This window comes from Convolutriloba macropyga, chromosome 12 (assembly GCF_964194025.1).
Source record: "Convolutriloba macropyga chromosome 12, txConMacr16.3, whole genome shotgun sequence".
Classification (NCBI taxonomy): Eukaryota; Metazoa; Xenacoelomorpha; order Acoela; family Convolutidae; genus Convolutriloba; species Convolutriloba macropyga.
Window position 1 is genome coordinate 14,089,597 of NC_134479.1, and position 17,180 is coordinate 14,106,776.

The 17,180-nt window shown below is 34.1% G+C and overlaps 1 protein-coding gene across 2 annotated transcripts; it reads right to left on the reverse strand.

Moving 5' to 3' along the window:
• Positions 1–4,420: 4,420 nt before the first annotated feature.
• LOC142350327 (uncharacterized) lies at positions 4,421–14,767 on the reverse strand. Of its 2 annotated transcripts, none has more exons than XM_075402157.1 (6): positions 14,366–14,767; positions 10,583–10,806; positions 9,858–10,041; positions 6,794–6,954; positions 5,461–5,578; positions 4,421–5,030 (listed from the first exon to the last, which is right to left on the reverse strand). In XM_075402157.1, the coding sequence occupies exons 1-6, from the start codon at positions 14,561–14,563 to the stop codon at positions 4,722–4,724; spliced, it is 1,194 nt and encodes a 397-aa protein (XP_075258272.1). In that variant the 5' UTR covers positions 14,564–14,767; the 3' UTR covers positions 4,421–4,721. The 2 variants fall into 2 exon arrangements, with proteins under 2 accessions (XP_075258272.1, XP_075258271.1); XM_075402156.1 differs by having other exon boundaries at positions 10,583–10,830.
• Positions 14,768–17,180: the final 2,413 nt, after the last annotated feature.

The window sequence follows — 17,180 nt, forward strand, 5'->3', positions numbered from 1 at the left end:
CTCTCTCTCTCTCTCTCTCTCTTCTCTCTCTCTCTCTCTCTCTCTCTCTCTCTCTATCTCTCTCTCTCTCTCTATATATATATATATATATATATATATATATATATATATATATATATCCTCAAAAGTACAGCTATAAAATCCAAAATTTTGCTTAACAGCAATTTTTGTTACAGATAAAATCTGATTATATTAAAACTTTGTTCCAATCAAGTGACTCTTATTAAGTCCTGGGGACTCCACAGCTGTATTCCTTGCCATTTCAAATAGCAAGGTAAAAATCCTGGTTTTTAGTATAAAAGATTCGCGTTTTGATCTTTGGGGAAAAGTGAGAAAAAAAGCTGAGAAAACTATTAACATTTTTTGTCAAATTATAAAACATTTTTGTGATAATGGTCAGTTTCAAAAGAAAAACTGTTGACATGCTTGATAGATTGCAAGGTTTTAGACCTTGCTTTATATACTCATCTGTTTTATTTATTTTTCTGTTTAACTAATTGATTTAAGTTGAAATTTTTTATCAGGTGATCTACAACATTTGGCTATGGAAAAAGAGCTTGCTTAAAAGAACGCAGAAACAGCTAACAAAAGCGTTCAAAAAACAACGTGATAAATACAACTTAAATTATTCCAATTTTTTTAAAGATGAACAAAAATTATTAATTGAGCTCAATATCTTTGTTGGAATTGAAAACTGATGTGAAGAATTCTGGAGTGAAAGAACTTTTTGCTCGCTTCCACATTCTTTTTAGCTGATCACTACCACATCAATACACTTCCGTTCCTACGAGTTGAACAGTTTTTGAACAACAAGCAGGGTTTCAACAACATGCAGTTCCTTTATTAGATGGTGTGATGAATCTTCGATTTTAGTAGGCAGGTTCTCAAGTTCGAAACCAGTGATTGTTTTCATTGAATTAGTTTATTCCAAATGAGTCTCTCTCTCTCTCTCTCTCTCTCTCTCTCTCTCTCTCTCTCCTCAAAAGTACAGCCATAAAATCCAAAAATTTGCTTAACAGCAATTTTTGTTACAGTTGAAATCTGATTATATCCCCTCAAATTTCTATATCCCCTCAAAGTTCAATGTGTTTTATAATTAAAACTTTGTTCCCATCGAATGACTCCTTTTAAGTCCTAGGGACTCTACAGCTGTATTACTTGTCATTTCAAATAAATATGTGAATAGGTAAAAATCCTAGTTTTTAGTAAAAAAAACTTGCGTTTTGTTCTATGGGGAAAAATGAGAAAAACTAGCTGAGAAGACTATTCATATTTTTTGTCGAAATATAAAAAGAAAAGGTTTTTGTGAAAATGGACAGTTTCAAAAGAAAAACTGTTGACATGCTTGACAGATTGCAAGTTTTTAGCCCTACTTTATTAAAGGTTATGTTTCAAACGTTTCCTAATTGAGCGGGGAAAAAAGGTTTGTAATCCCTGCTCTTGATACTAAAGATACCAGCCATTGTTTTTTACATTAGTCTTTACATCTGATGTCAGTCAATAGATGAACAATGTCATTTGGGTGATTCTGCTAACAAATAATTTTCTTTATTTCATTTTGCAGAAAATTTGTGTCGTGAGCAAATTGCATTCAGTCATACTGTCTAACATTGTGTGATTTTTTTCACATATATAATGAAAAAAAAACACCCTAAAAGAGATCCCGATGGCACATCAACACGGCTTTTATCGCTGATGACAATTCTTTTCCTATTCTATTTTTTCGACTTCTATATGATAGGTAGGGCGAAATAGGCTTTTGTATTATACTGGCTTTTTTTATCCCAAAGTATTCAGTACAACGAATTCCAGTTTCAAAAGATTTCATTTTTTTGTTGATTTTTCAGCTTTTCGTTATTATTGCTTATCATATGTATGCTTGATTAGACCTTTAACTATGGATTTTCGCTAAAAGCTAAAGCACTTCTGAGGGAACAGAGCTTGTCTCCATTCGGGAAACATATTGCTCGATTAAAAAAAAATTCTTGACAACTTGCTGACCACAGATAGGATAGAAGTGGACTTATAATTTCTCGGATTAACCAAATTTCTCAATTAATGGAGTGGGAACATTATTGCATTTTTAAAAAAAATGGGAACGCGAGCTCAATTATTAAATCATTAAAAAGGACTGTGAGTGCAGGAAACAAATTATTGACACAGAATTGATCATGCGAAAACTTGTTTTGCAAGTACTGGATAGTTTCTGATAACAAGGCAAAACTTAATTCCTTTTGAATTTTAGCACAGCTTCAATGTCCAAAATCAAGGCTGCCTTTACCTAAAATTGTTTCTCTTGTGTTGCATAGTTTTTTAAAAAAAAATTTTCAATCAAACAGGTTGATCACATTTTTACATTAATTATTTTGATGCATAAATTGTATGGTCGCTACTAAGATCGCCCCGCAGCAAACGAGTATCATCAGGTTTCAATTCGTTCTGTCCACGTATAGCCTTGAAGGACATCCTTAAACTTTCCTTATCAAATTAAAACATTTAAATATCAGAAGGATTTTTACTGCTTTGGGAGCGGTGGATATCGCACGCTTTGAGAATTAAAAAATAACGCTTTCTAACGTCAAAACGTTTTTAATAATCCCAGGAAAGCTGATTATAATTGTTCACGTCAATTTTAATCAGCAAGAAAAAAGTTTTCTTTAAGAGATTGAGGCAAGAAACAGAAGCAGAAAATTGTTTTTTACAATTCAAAGAATTTGAATTGTATTGGGGCGCTGTCTTTTTTACGACTCGAAGAGGAGTATTGGAGAAGTCCTTTTTTTTAATCAATTTTATTGGAGTGATTTTTGAAGCGGGAAATGAAACGCGTGAAAAAATTTGGAGTGATTTTGGTGCTGAACAAAAGTGAAGAGCGGAGCGATAAGAGAGTGGTTTTTGTTCATACCGCTGTTTTTGAGAGAGCGAGAAATTGATGCGTGAAAAAATTTTCTCTAAGCGAGCGAAAATTTTTTGTTCACGTGCGGCATTTTAGAGCAGCTTTTTATTAATTTTGTTTAAGAGGTTCGGTTATGATTTTGTTTTATTTTTAGACTGGTTTTGGTAAGGGTTTGAAGGTTTCTGGAGATTCATATGATTTTTATGAGAATTCGGAGGTTTTTAATGTATTTTGCTGATTTTCGGGCTAATTTTTGCGTTTTTTGGACGATTATTTTGTTTTACTGCCTCAAATGGCTATTGAAGAAAACCCTTCTACTTGAGCAAATTTATGATAACAATTGGTTACAATTTTGTGGGTAAGAATCATTTTTTTGTTGAGAAATATGACAAAAAATGGCGAAAATTGAAACTAATTTTCTTAATTTTTTGCAGTTTTTCGTTTTTTTTCTGTATTTAGCTAAGTTTCTTAGCCTATTACGACTTGCCTATTGTTTTGCGAGCATTTGGATACCCTATTGGCTGAAGGTCAATTTTTCTTTCGATTTGTATGCTTTTGAAATATTAAAAAATTTAATAAAATTTTTCAGTTTTTCAGTGAAAGTTGTTTTTAAGAGGTTTTTTATAATTTTGCCTAAAGTATTTTTTCAAATTTCACATACGTGATTTTGATAAGTACTAGTTGTTTTGAAGAAGTTATTTTGGCAGAGATAGTTCGGGATGTCAATTTATAACAAAATTTAATCAGATTTTTTATCATATTTTAACAGATTTGATTTTACTGTTTTTACTTTTTTGTTTCATGGTTTTGTTTCAAGATAATCATAACTTAGTGAAAGCACATTTTGTTTGACATGTACTTGGATGGCGTTTAAATGCATTTTCACTTCGAGTTGTTTCCGGAATTCTTCCGGCTATGTTTTTTTTTAAGATCTGTTCACACATTTTCATGGTTTTTGAAGTCAAATTGGAGTAGTGATTTTGGTCATGCCGAAACAGGAAGTGGAGCGAAAAAGCGAGTGGTTTTGCGGCGTGAAATTTTTTCGCTCCAAATTTAAAGTAGAGTGAGAAAACGGTGTTTGAACAAAAATTCGCTTTCTCGCTAGTGGTTTTTTGTTCACATGCGCACATGCAGCAATTTCACTTTGATTTTTACTGTTTTTTTCGGTTTTTTAGATCGGATTTTTTTCTAAATGGTTTTTCCAATCCATTCATAGTCCGTTCTAGGTCTAGTTTTCTGTTTAGTCAATGAAAATTCTTTGAATTGTACGTCAGGACTTGTCCTGCTATGTTTTTTTTGTTCTTGTTATTTTTTCACGCCAATTTTTGCTTAAAACAATTTTTGAATTATCAAAGTCTAGCTTGTCCAGCTCTTGCTTGTTGATACTGGCATATATGTTGTTAATTTTTTAACCTTTGACCAGAATTGATTCAGCGCATTTCGTTTGGAATTTGGTAAATACTTTTCTTGGCCCTTTCGCCTTCAATTTCCGTTTTTATTTGGAAAACCACTCATTGATAAAAAAAGTTTCTCCCCTTAATGTGATATTTTCTGGTTCTTTCAACATCTATACACCAAATCCTTTATGATATAAATGTGTTTGACAACAATCGAAGCACATAAATATTTTTTAGTCTGAGATTGCTGAAGTGTCTCTGTTGAAAAACTGAAAAGTTTGAGGTGCTCCCGAAAACATATTTTCCATCAGTTTCGATAAACGTATATAGCAAAGTTTGAATATGTATTGACGCTTTTTTCGTAGGTGGAGTAAAAACGAAGGAATGCACGGAACCGTACAAATGAGTAGAGTTCTCTGTAATATCACAAGTTATTTATCTTCACTAGCATCCGCTTGAGAACTATCTGTGACCTGATCCAGCATTTGATCCAGCATCTGAGAGCTTCCCGGTCCTTCCTCGACAATCGGACCCGGTTTGAACTTCTGTGATGATCCTTTGCTGCTTGCAAGACGCCGTTTAGTTTTCTCAGACGATGTCTCGATTTTATTCATGGCTTCGTTCAGATACGCATAAACATCATTGAAGTCTAAGTTCTCATTTTTAGGCTGGTCTGATTTGTCTTCTTGATTTTGGACTTCCTGTTTCTGCTCCATTTCTTTCTGCTTGCGCTTCGTTGCCTTGAAAAAACTTAAATTGAAAAAAATTAGTAAACTGCAAGCGATTAAACGTACAAGTCTACTTGAAATTGATGAAAATATTTGTGTATTTATAACGCGCAATATCCTATTTGCTGTCTTGATAAAGCCGTTATTCTTCAGTTTCTCTGAAAATTTCATTTTCCTGATCTTGTGGTTGTCATATTTATTTAATTTTAGGGCCACCTTTGACGGCGCTTCGCTGAAAAATTTTCGTTCTTCAAACAACATGATTTGTAGCTCCCAATGAATGTGAATAGATTTCTCATACATTTGCTCTTTGCTTCAGATAATTGGAACATCAACATTATGATTTCTTCTTGAAGTAAAAAACCAGCTATTGAGTGCTTCGTAAAAATAAACTAGGTTTCATTCTGTTAATAGTTCTTCAAAATCAGAATCAAACTCGAACCTTGTCCCTCATTTCCAAGTATGGGTTCAACTCTTTGAGACTGTTAGCCCAAGTGTCATAGAGAGAATTGCCAATCTGGGCATTTTTCTCCTTCCCTGTCTTGTAGATACTCGAAATTCTAAACAGGACAAGTGCAACATTACGTTGCAGAGGTATACCCAGATCGTCACGGGCAGATATGCCCGATGCGTGTATCTCGTGTTCGTTTTTACTATGTTAATACATTGAAAGTGGAACAATATTGCGGAAAATAGCTACTTTAGCAGAAACCGGCAAAATGGAAGGGAATATCGTATCCCGTGTTCGCAAAAATGTCCTAATTTTAGCCGCAAAATACAAGTACATATTTAATAACCTATTTTTCGCGCGAGTTGTATCACGTATCCGCTTCATTTATGTATCGATTTTTCGCACGCAATGTAGCTCGATTTCGCATATAATCCGCGACTTTTTATTAGTACTATTTATTACTACTTATTAAACTCGGCCAGTCCCACATTGATATACAAAACCTTTGATGTGCGAGGGATTTTTCGGAAAAAAATCAGTTTTTGTGGTTGCATGTATTTAAAGCACTTTAAAGCTTTGAAAGCTTCAATTAAATCTTTATTGCATGCTCAAAATGCGCGCGAATAATAGATGCCTAATTTGAGCGGAAATGTGCTACAAGATTTGTTACCTACTTTTCGCACCGAATGTTCTTTTATTTCGCAAAATTGGCGAAACCCCTTCTGCGAAAAAAAGAAAGGTACAAAGGATGTCTCCTAATTTCGTTCATTGTACGTATCTAATTTTCGAGCCAATTTTACTAAGGCGGAAATTTTGGGGTATACCTCTGCATCGTAATGAAATGACGGAACTGAACGATAGACCACAAAAAAAATAATCATCTGAATTCATTCACATGTTTAACTTCGCTCTTTTTAATGATGCAAAAATGCATCTCCTCTAATCCTAAAAAATAGATATTTGCATGTTAAGAACTCAAGTTAATAATAATAATAATAATAATAATAATAAATAATTGTGATTCCTGCGTAATCGCAGTGTAACAGCATGAGGCCGACAGTAGCCTGATCTCAGCTGTCCGTCTTTCTTATTATTCACACTGATATTCTTATTATTTCAGACTGATCTTTTTATGAGCAGCATTGCCCTTTTTTGGTGACTATGGCCACTTTTTTGCGCCTGAAACTTTCATGTGGTAGCATCATTGCAGCCAACACTGTCAGGCTGTGGTCAACCAGAAACAACACTGTCAGGGTGCCCATTTTTTTGCCACCCAAAATTTTCCAGAATAATAGAAGGACAAAATTGACGAAAAATTACATACCTTGGTGGTTTTGTTCTAATGTCCGCGCACTTAGTGCATATCTGGTATGCACCACATCTTACTTCGTACTGATCTGTGACGTCATAGTGTTGAGTACTGCCCTCAAACCTCTCATTCATCGCCGTTCTCATCTTCTTCCACTCCTCACTCTCTTGTAAGGCCTGTAATGTTATCAATTTTTTTCGATGCCTCAATGGTCTAACCGTCCCGGATCTATGTTCAATCAAATCTAGTTGCCATTAAAAAGGTTATAATATTTAAATGAACAGCAGGGAATGTTCAGCAGGGAATTTTGATTTATTGATCGCCAAAAGAAACTTCCTGAAGCCTATTTGCATGATTATTATAAGAACACTCAGAAAATGGAAACCCAATTATTTTTGCTTAATAAGAAATGAATTGAGCGTTCAATATGCAATACTGAACACAACAACAGAGTTGTTGATTAAAAAGTCACAGTAACTCACGCTCTTGCATTAATTTATAGTGAATAAAAATAGCATTTGTTCAACGCCTCAATTGTCTAACTGTTCCGGATCTATGTTCAACCAAATCTAGTTGATAAAATATTTTTAACAATTACATCAAAACGGTTGTTCAGTGCGGAATTTTGATTTAATGATCCGCTCGAAAAAACTTCTTGAAGCCTACTGGCGTGCTTATTAAGAATACTCAGAAAAATGGAAACCCAAATTTGATGCCTTAAAAAGAGACGAATTCAGTGTTCAATATGCAATACTGAGGAGCTTCATGCTTATTAAGTTTTAAAGTTGTTGATAGAAAACTATGAAGTCGTGAGAAAATACGTGTAAAAAAGTGCCTCATTTACAAAATGATGGAAATTCATTGCTTGAAACTACGTGAGGGATTCATTCACAATTTTATAACTGAGTTAACAAAAAATGGAATTTTTTTTGTTACAAACCCCCTGCCCCTCACTAGGCGCAGGTGCCATTTTTTAAAACTTTTTACGTGCTACATAACTTGTAAATAAGGGAACAAAAAACTCCGGGGATGGAAAATAATAAATCTTCTCTCAGAGATTGTCCATTTCTGAAGCAGGTTTTTCTCGCTTAAAAAATAGTGCAAACGTCAATAGAGACAATAACAAAGTGATGAAGTGCTCCGTGCAGAAAATCATTGCTTTGATGAATTGTTTAGAAAGGCGTCGCAAATGTATCCCTTTTAAATCAAAACAAGTTTCGAGAGTTTGCAGTTTGAAAATTTTTTCGAAAATTCTGTAATGCAAAACCACCAGTAGTTACTATAGGTTTTCAATACGCTAGCTAACGATTTATTAGTCTCTTTCTTTAGAGCTTTGAAAACCATTTAAGATAGATATACTTTCTTCTATAAACCAGAAGATTAGATCAGATTTACGCCTCAAAATCTAAAATTAGGTTCCAGCTAGGCACAGAGAAGCCAAAATATGTAAAATCCACTCCTAGAAACGCAAAATTAAGCATTATACACGCTTAGAAGTTTCAGTATTTGCTTTTCAACGCTCTAAACTTATATTTTATATAAATTCAACGCAATCACCGCGCATCTTTCAATTTTTTGTGTTTAGAGATGAAACCTCGGCGCGCGAATTAACTACTAGCACATGTAAAATCTAGATACAAAACGATATCAGTCTTAAAGCAAAATTTTTATTCGAATTTAAGAGACAAAAGCGGCTTGGGAGCAGAACGTTGTACAGACTTTGTTTTCTCGTTAGACAATTCCATTCCACAACGAGCATACTTTGTTCACTACATTGTTCGACCCAGGCGTTTGTGTGAATTGGGTGCTGTCGACACCGGAACGAGTTTCAAGACTCGATCAGCACTTCGCCGTGAAATTACACGTCTTGAATTGACAGATCAGTACTGATCACGTCTTGTTCCACGTCCTAAGACTTGTGAAGACTTGTCAAGACTTGTTCCAGATTTTTTCAAGTCTTGCGTCAAGTCTTGAACATGACAGTCTTAACCAAGGCTTGACAAGCCTTGATCATTGCGCTGGTATAAAAGTAGAGTTTTGTGAAGTCGATTTTTACGTATAGAATTAGCAAAATTTTGACTTGAGCATCTATCAAATTGTCCCACATAATCACTCCTGAGTGCTCGAAGTTTTTGTTCTGTCTTTTTTCACTTGAAGGTTTTGAAGGCAAGTCAATGTAAATTTTGGCCGTTTTTTGTTGAGAAAGAAAAAATAACAGTCACTAAAATCTGTGCACATTACTGGACTCAAGAATGTCTATTCTAGGCCTAGAAGTGTCAAAGTTTTGGACAAGACTTGACTGAAGACTTACCCAATCGTGAAAGAGGATTCAAGACGTGTCAATTCTAAAAAATGACATAATCAGTGCTCTAAAAACAATACTGGTCCCATACATGCATTTTCACTGAATCAGTGCTGATGAAGACTTGACGTTCAGTCTGATCGGTCATGTCTGACTTGATGGTAATGTATGATCGGACTTTTTTTCCAGGATTGTACACTTATAAGATCAAATTCTGGTATCTCTTTTGATAATTCAATGTGCTAATACATCATTAATCATTTTGAGCTCAAAATCTAAAGTTTTTTAAATTATTACTGAAATAATTAGTGGAATACTAAAAAAAATTGTTTTGAATTGCCAACATTATTGTTTTCACTCCAAAAAATACAGTTAAAGCTATCAACTACTTTGGTTTCTCTGAAAAGGATAATTGTTTGCCTGTTACCAATTTTTCGAGATATATGATCAACTCGTTTTCCAGACTTCAGACTCTGATAGACTATTTGATGTAACTTATATAGTCACGTCTTGCGATGGATTTTGCCCTTAAATCGGTCAGGCCCATTCTAGACTTTTCCCTCAGATTAGATCCGTACGCAACCGTCGAGAACGCTACTGCAAGATTGCAGCTCATTTTGGGTTACACATTACCCTTGACAAGATGTCTGATCAGATTTCTCTGGGGTCTGGATCTCTGCATGAAGAATCGATAGCATTTGGTCTAACATAGTTTGCCAACTTAGTTTCCATATTTCTGGTCATATGTTATTTTTGGTGTCAATTTTCGTGCCCTACCTTAAACGCTTTAGCCGAAGCCATGAGATGAAGAGGGACCAGGTTTTGTATTTGCACTTTCTTCTTACTGGGAAGGAGGATTTGTCTATCTCCGCGCACATCGCCTATTCCAAATTGTTCTAGAAGATTCTTAGTCTTCACTTTGATCAGAGGGTAGCGGATCACGGGAGGTTCCCTCTTGATTCTAAATAAAGATATTATACAAGTTGGTGAAGATTGAAAGTACGTATAATTACTCATTTGAAATTGACTGCTTATTTTACCAAAGGCAAAATTGAACAACAAGAACTTACAGAAAATGATTTCTTTCAATCAGATGGTGTTAAACTGCTCAATCTTCCAAACTTTGATTTTACTCAAAACACGCACCAGTAAGTGATAAAATACCGAAAGCCGGCAATGCCAGAAGTCAAAAATCCACAAGTTGCTAAATACATAGCCAGAAGTTGACTTGGCTTTGGTCTTTTTAAACTCGCAAGCTGTTTGATTTAAGCAATGTTACAAACCCTACGTGGTTTTCTATAAACGCCAGTAGTTCTCAGTGACTTCAAGCGCAGTTTGAGATCTTGCCTAAATTGAAAGCAAATTAATAAATAAAATAATACATTTGCAAAAAAATTTGATTTATTTTGTTCGCAACAGCAATAAGAAACCGATTCTGCATTGTTTAAAACATATGATGTCTTAAGTTCACAATATTAAATGCGACTAGAAAGTCCCCTTACCTAGGCTTCAAGTTGATCTTTCTGACTTGTCCGATCGCTTTTTTCCCTGTTATCCGTTCATCGTCTGAAATGGGAAGCTCATTTTTGACGTCATTTTCCTCATCTTCATCGTCTAGTTCAGCCTCGTCGCTGCTCTCTTGTAGTTTGAGAATCATTCGTTTTTGTTTCTCAACTTCGCTTTTTTGTTTCTCTTCATTTGGATCAGTGGTCGTCTCTTTTGGTTCCTTATCAACGACCGAATTGATGTTCTCAAATATTTCTTTTATTTTCTCTATTGGATTAGAAAGTTATCACCCAGGTTGAAGTCCAGACCCAAATTTTCCCTTGATCAGACTTTTCAGACCGAAATCACCCCTGATCAGTTTTTCCGAGCAATATTATCTCTGATTAGATTTTCCAGACTGAGAGGGTCTCTGATCAGAGTTTCCGGATCCAAGAAGTTCTGATCAGACCATCTCCAGACCATGGTCCAGACTCAATTTCATACCATCGCCCAGACCATAATCAGACTATGTTCAGACTTTTCAGACCCAAGTGACCGCTGATCAGAGACTAGAGTTAAACAAGCACAAGATTTTAGATATCGCTATAATATGCATTTCATAAAAACTGATGTCTCCAGCAGAAAATGTGGTCAAGTAAATTCAAAGTCGAAAGTATTTTTTGAAATCAAGGTTCTTCAGAAATTTATGAAAAAAAGAAACTTTTACATGCCATTGCGAAAAATTGTCAGCACCATAGATGAAGTCAGACACTTATTTATAAGAAAATTCTGGATCTACAGTTGCTATTTCTATTTTTAAAGGACTCTTGTCTTGATTGTTCTGATCGAACGCAAGGGACTGAAAATGAGTCTCTGGTCAGAACAGATATTTTTTCATGGCTCGCAGCAGAGTCAGCACAACCTTTTCATTGGAAAAAATTGAAAACAATGCGGAAATTGATATCGGCTCAGACTTCGTGCGCTTGAACCCGCCTCTGATCAGACCCAAGTGCGCTCGAATCAGATTATGATCAGACTCAAGTGCGATCAAAGCGGTTATGGTCAAACCCAAATGCGACCGAAACTGCCTATGATCAGACTTTCCAAGCCAAAGTGACCTTTGATCAGACCATCTCCAGACCATGGTCTAGATAGTAGTGCGCTCGAACCTCTGTGCATACCCTGTAATTTTGGTGTTGATCTGGTATATGCGCCATATCTTTTTTTGAGTTAGGTTTATTTGTGTTTAGAAAGCTGAGGCTGATGAAATTATTTGAAATTGGTTTCTATGGTCTTGTCTTTTTTAACAGTAGCTGAGTAAATTAGTTGATTTTTTTTGCTTAGACAAAATTTGAGAAAATCTCTAAACACATTTAACTGATTTTTTAGGAGAATGCTTGTATCGAATCGTATCGCTCGTATTGTTGTTTGAAAGAGAAAATATCCTGACTAATTGCTATTTTTTCGAAAAACTTAACAGTCATGATTTATTGCGAGAAATTAAACGATTTCAATGATAATTTTCGTGACATATTTTGCAGCAGCAACTGTGGAATATCCACAAGCAACAATTGTGAAATGTCCACAATTGCCGCTTGTTGATTAATTTGTTTCTTTACATCAGCATGCTGCAGTTGCTTCTTAATTCTTCTATAGTCCTAGAAATACGCCTGCTTCCAAGAAATCATAGAGGGAAAAATTCTTGATTGCCCTAAGAAACGTTTTTGTTTACACAAAAATTTTAAGTTTGTTACCGAGACTTTGTCCTTTCATGAGAATTAAAAAAATTTGCCTTAAAACTGCGAGAAAAATTTCCGAACTCTGTAATTTCTAATACTTGAACTGATCTCAACTCACATTCATTGTTGCTTTTGTATTTTCACAGTTTATTGTTCAGTGTATTCTACATTCAATAATTAAAAATTTTCCTTATATGACCTCTGATAAATTTTGTTTTAAGTCTGTATTTTTTTCGATATACGGATTAAGTTATTGTGAATTCAAATTTAAATTTAAATTAACAATTTAGTAGTCTCAGCTTGCAATAAATGTTACATCTGGTTTAAAGTTTGCCAAACTCTAATTCTGGCGTGTTTTTGCCGTATTGGTAACTCTCAACGCCACTTTTTTGGCTAATTTTAGGCTGAAAAGTATCGTTAAATCGTCGATAATTGTAAACTGTTCGTCTTGAATTTACGCTTCTAGATTAAATTGATCAATTTTAATTTCCTTGATTTTTGCTCTATCTTTGCACTTATAAAGGAACTAAAATGGTTCTTGATTTAGAAATTTATAATCTGCATAGATCGGTTATGTATTTTTCATTGCCGATTCAATAGAACGAGTATGCTTATATATGTTTTTTAACGATTTTAAATATGAATCGCCAGAGGTGATATTTAATGTGTCTATTGAATAAAGATTCATAGATTTTTTCCAATATGATTACCATTTCGCACTCCCTGAGCGACGTTATTGTTAAGAAAAAAGTGTTTCAAGCAATGTTCTTTTTAGTGGAGATTGTTTTATCAAACAGGTGTTTATTAGCTTAGGAGCAATAGATTTATTGTCGAATGATGACGGCAACTTGTCACATTTGCGAGGGAGTATTCAAAAGCTGTGCAGCAAGTGTTAAAATGCATCCGTTGATTCTCCGTTACCCTTATGTTCTCTTCGGTTATGCTGTGTCAAGTTTTTCCGCCAAACAATCACAGCATCAGTGTGATTTTTGGAACAGAGACTGCAGCTGCTATTTCAATGGAAGTGTCTAAAAAAAGCTTGAATTTTGAGTGAACTGGGTTATCAGTTGAAATTTTTGTCAGCCAATCTTTTTTATCTGAGAGAGAACAAATATCCAAGAAACGGCGTACAATTTTTCTTCTTTACCGATGTCAACTGGAAAAAAAACCTGCTCAAATCATCTCAATTTTTATTGAAAAAAGAATCTCTTAACTCTTTTTTGTCTACACTAATGAAAGATCCGCCCAATACCTGGCGTTCAATTATCACTTTATCGTTGCAACACCTATAGAATACCTGTTAATTAGAAATTGACTAAGAAAAATACAGCGAGAATCATGAAATTATATGTAAAATTAGAAGCATAAAAAAAATTATATAACTCCAGAAACAGCAAAAATAGGCATAACTTTGTTCGAAATCACTCATTTTTTAAACAAAAACAACTCAAATATCAGTCAAGTTAAAAGGCCGCCAAAATTTCTGAAACAATTAATTTCAAATACAAAACTCCACAAACGCTATAAAAATTTGAAGAAGAATAGAAAATCTGCTGCAAAAAGGTTAGGCCATAGGGAAATGGTAAAAAAAACTTGAAATTGAATCTAAAATTGTAATATTTGGATCAGATGGTCAAAAATGCTTGCAAACACACTATTACTAGTTGAATTGATTGAGAACAACACCTTTGACTGAAACAATTTGAGTTTAAACTAAAAAAAACTGCTCTGAAAATCTCACATGTGATCAAAAGTGTTCAATCACTTAGCGAGAAATTTTGTTACACTCACTTCTTGCTCTCTCAAAAAGATACATTAGCAGAAAACCACCCTCTATCCTCTCTGCTCTTTTATTCATTTAACCATTCGGCCAAAACACTTAGTTTTCACATGCGGCCTTGAATTTTACATCCTGTTGTAAGTTCACTCCTACAAATCAAATTCTTTGAATTGTAAAATCTTGGCTACTAAAATAATGGAAAGAATAAATATTTACTTAAAAAAATCTCCGTTTTCCTCTTTTTTCACATTGTAATCTTGCATATTTGAAAAATCTTTTACTTTTGCATCCACAACTGTCACGTCTTTCTTGTCATCTTCACCCTGTTGTTGTTCTCCCATCTGTCTCTCTCTCAAAATTTGGCTGAGAATTCCTCTGGCTATTCTGTCTTGCTCTCTCTCCATTTCGTCCGTATAGACGTAAGAAGAGTTCTTCTTCCAATAGAGCTTTTTGTCTTTGCCTTCGTAAAGGGTCAACATGTCGTGAAGGCAACTTTCAGTTTTTGATTACAATTGTAATTCTGCTAATTATTTAACTGTGAACAAAAGTTAAGCTGGACGTTTCTTAATAACTCACTCGGCCTTTTGAATAGAGAAAAATTTTCAATATTTTCAATTATACGCCTTATTTGGTGCATATATAATCAATTTTTGGAGCTATTCATCTTGTTACGCGTGGGTTGTTTTTACCGTTTCCAAAAGAAATGTCCATTGATTGTGGTGAGCCAAATCATAAAATTGTACTTTAATTTCACCTGTCGTTATTGCATAAATACTGCCCTTTTCCAATCTATAATCAACATTTTCAGATCTTGTTCAGTTGTGCGGTTAGCCTTCTGCGACAAAAAGACGGTTATCTGGTAACATCTTGTAAGAGTATTGCAAAAATAAATTTTTTGAACAAGATTTATTGTTAAAATCATTTTTGTGGTCGAAACCTCGAATACTCCAATTCCTGTTTATTTGACAATATGTACCAATCTGTAATGACTCTGGTTGTAAATTGAAATGGTGTTTCATGAAAAATTTTCCAATCGTGAATCAAGAAAACTTACTGCGGGGACAGGAAACAATTTTGTGACAAATTTTGGTGACAACTGCAGTAATTTTTTTTTCGGAAAAGGCGCTATTATTATGTGGGAACAAAGGGGTAAAAGTTTTGATTCACCATCTGTTCTATTTTAAGATTCACCTGTGTCAAACTTTACATTTTCTTCAGAATTCTTCCATAGCACTTCTTGATTGGCTCTTGAAAAGGTCGAAATGATAAGAAGGAGTGAATTAATGAATCCATTAGAATGTCTCAATGACTGCAAGATTACGTAAGCAATAAGTTTTGTCTGTGCGTTCCAAGCGCTACTAATCACTCCAAGTTCGAATAGAAACTTTTCCAGGTTTTCCCAGTGTACTTCATGTTCCACTGTTATAGAAAAAAAATAATGAAAATATTAAAATGGTCTTTTCATTCTCAAGCTTTGCCAGAAGAAAAACAGTGTTCACTAATTTCACTTTAGTTAGTCCCCTTCGAGACCAGATGTTTATCTTGTCAGATTATGCAAGATTCTTGCAAAATGGTTCTCTTGTAAGATCATGCAAGATGAATTGTTATCTTGCAAAATTTTTGCCAGTTCATTTCGGTCCAGCTCTGGTTTTTACAGGCACATTATTTTTTTCTCAGAAATTGTCCGATATATAATTGTATGTGTTTTATGGAGATAATTTGAAACAAAACTACTTCAGCTATTTCCGTTTATTTTGCTGAACATCTTATTTTCATCCAGCTGTTCCGTTGAGCACCACCAGTTGAGAGTTTTTCAAAACTTTTGGATTACTTGTTCCCTTTATCTTGAGCGATCTCCACAATTACACTTTTTCAATCAAAAGTTTTGAAACTCTTTTACTCTTTTAAAGAAACTTTTTATGTATTTTAATTTTTTTAATTGTAACCATTAATTGCTTACACTTTCTCCTTTCACTATTTTACTTTAACATATGTTTTTACCTTTTATTATTTTTTTTATTCTCACAGGAAAATTAAAAGTCATTATGTGTTGGTCACAGTTCTTACAATAAAGAAAAAATATTTTGAGAAGCACATTACTCCGCTCATACTGGCTTGATCGGGCATGTTCCAATTATTTGCAAGATTCTTGCAAGATTCTTGCAAGATTCTGCCAGAAAATTGCAAGATCTTGTAAGATAATCATTCCAAGTCGACTGGGGAGCTCGAGGATACAAAAAGTAATAAAAGTTTTTTCTGTAGCTTCGTTGTGAAAACAAATCAACACCAATGAACATAAGTCTTTCATCTAAAAAAAACACACTTGGTTAGTTCCAAAGGTGTTCATTTGTAAGACTTGGCACGCTTGAAAAAAACATGACTTCTTTTTTCAGAGAAAACATTTTGAGTCATGCTTTGTTTCCTACACAACTCCTCGTGGAGAAAACTTAACTTCTGTTTGCATTTAATTACCATCTTTCGACAAATTTTTTGTAGCAGATGCGGAAAACTGCGAGAAAAATGTAGTGCCCAAGAGAACGAAGTTGAAATTTTTGATCAGATATATATACCAAAATATGCTAACTCGTACTAGGATCAAATTTTCGATCAGGCGAAAATATTTATAAGTTTGCTTATAAGTTGATAAATATAATAATAATTTATTAATAATAATAAAAACAATAATACTCTGAATAATAATTGTAATAAAAATCATAAATATATTAATTTTAAAATACATAGCATGGATACTATTTGCGCAACATGGAGATTTTTAACCAGCCATTTGAATTAGTTTACTTGAAATCGGTTACACAATGAAACTAGGCATATAAGTGTAATTCAATAATCTATGAAACGTAAATTAGATATTTAAGAAAACAATTGATATGAGCTAGCAAAGGTTTTGAGCACCATCTTGAATTTTATGCCAATTGAATTCACTTGTGTTAACTTACTATACTAATGTGAAAACCCTTACAAACGTAGGCGATCTCTGCTTATTGATTCTTGGAAGATTATGCAATAACAATCAAGAACTGCAAAGAGTTGTGAAAACCTTATTCCGAATGAAAAATTTATACAACTCCTGGATTT

Excerpts from the sequence above, each read along its gene's own strand:
- LOC142350327 (XM_075402156.1), bottom strand. The coding sequence starts at position 14,563 with ATGTTGACCCTTTACGAAGGCAAAGACAAAAAGCTCTATTGGAAGAAG. Across the intron at positions 10,042-10,582 it reads AAGATCAACTTGAAGCCTAG|AATCAAGAGGGAACCTCCCG; the intron begins GTAAGGGGACTT and ends ATCTTTATTTAG. Across the intron at positions 5,579-6,793 it reads ATTAGAACAAAACCACCAAG|AATTTCGAGTATCTACAAGA; the intron begins GTATGTAATTTT and ends TGTCCTGTTTAG.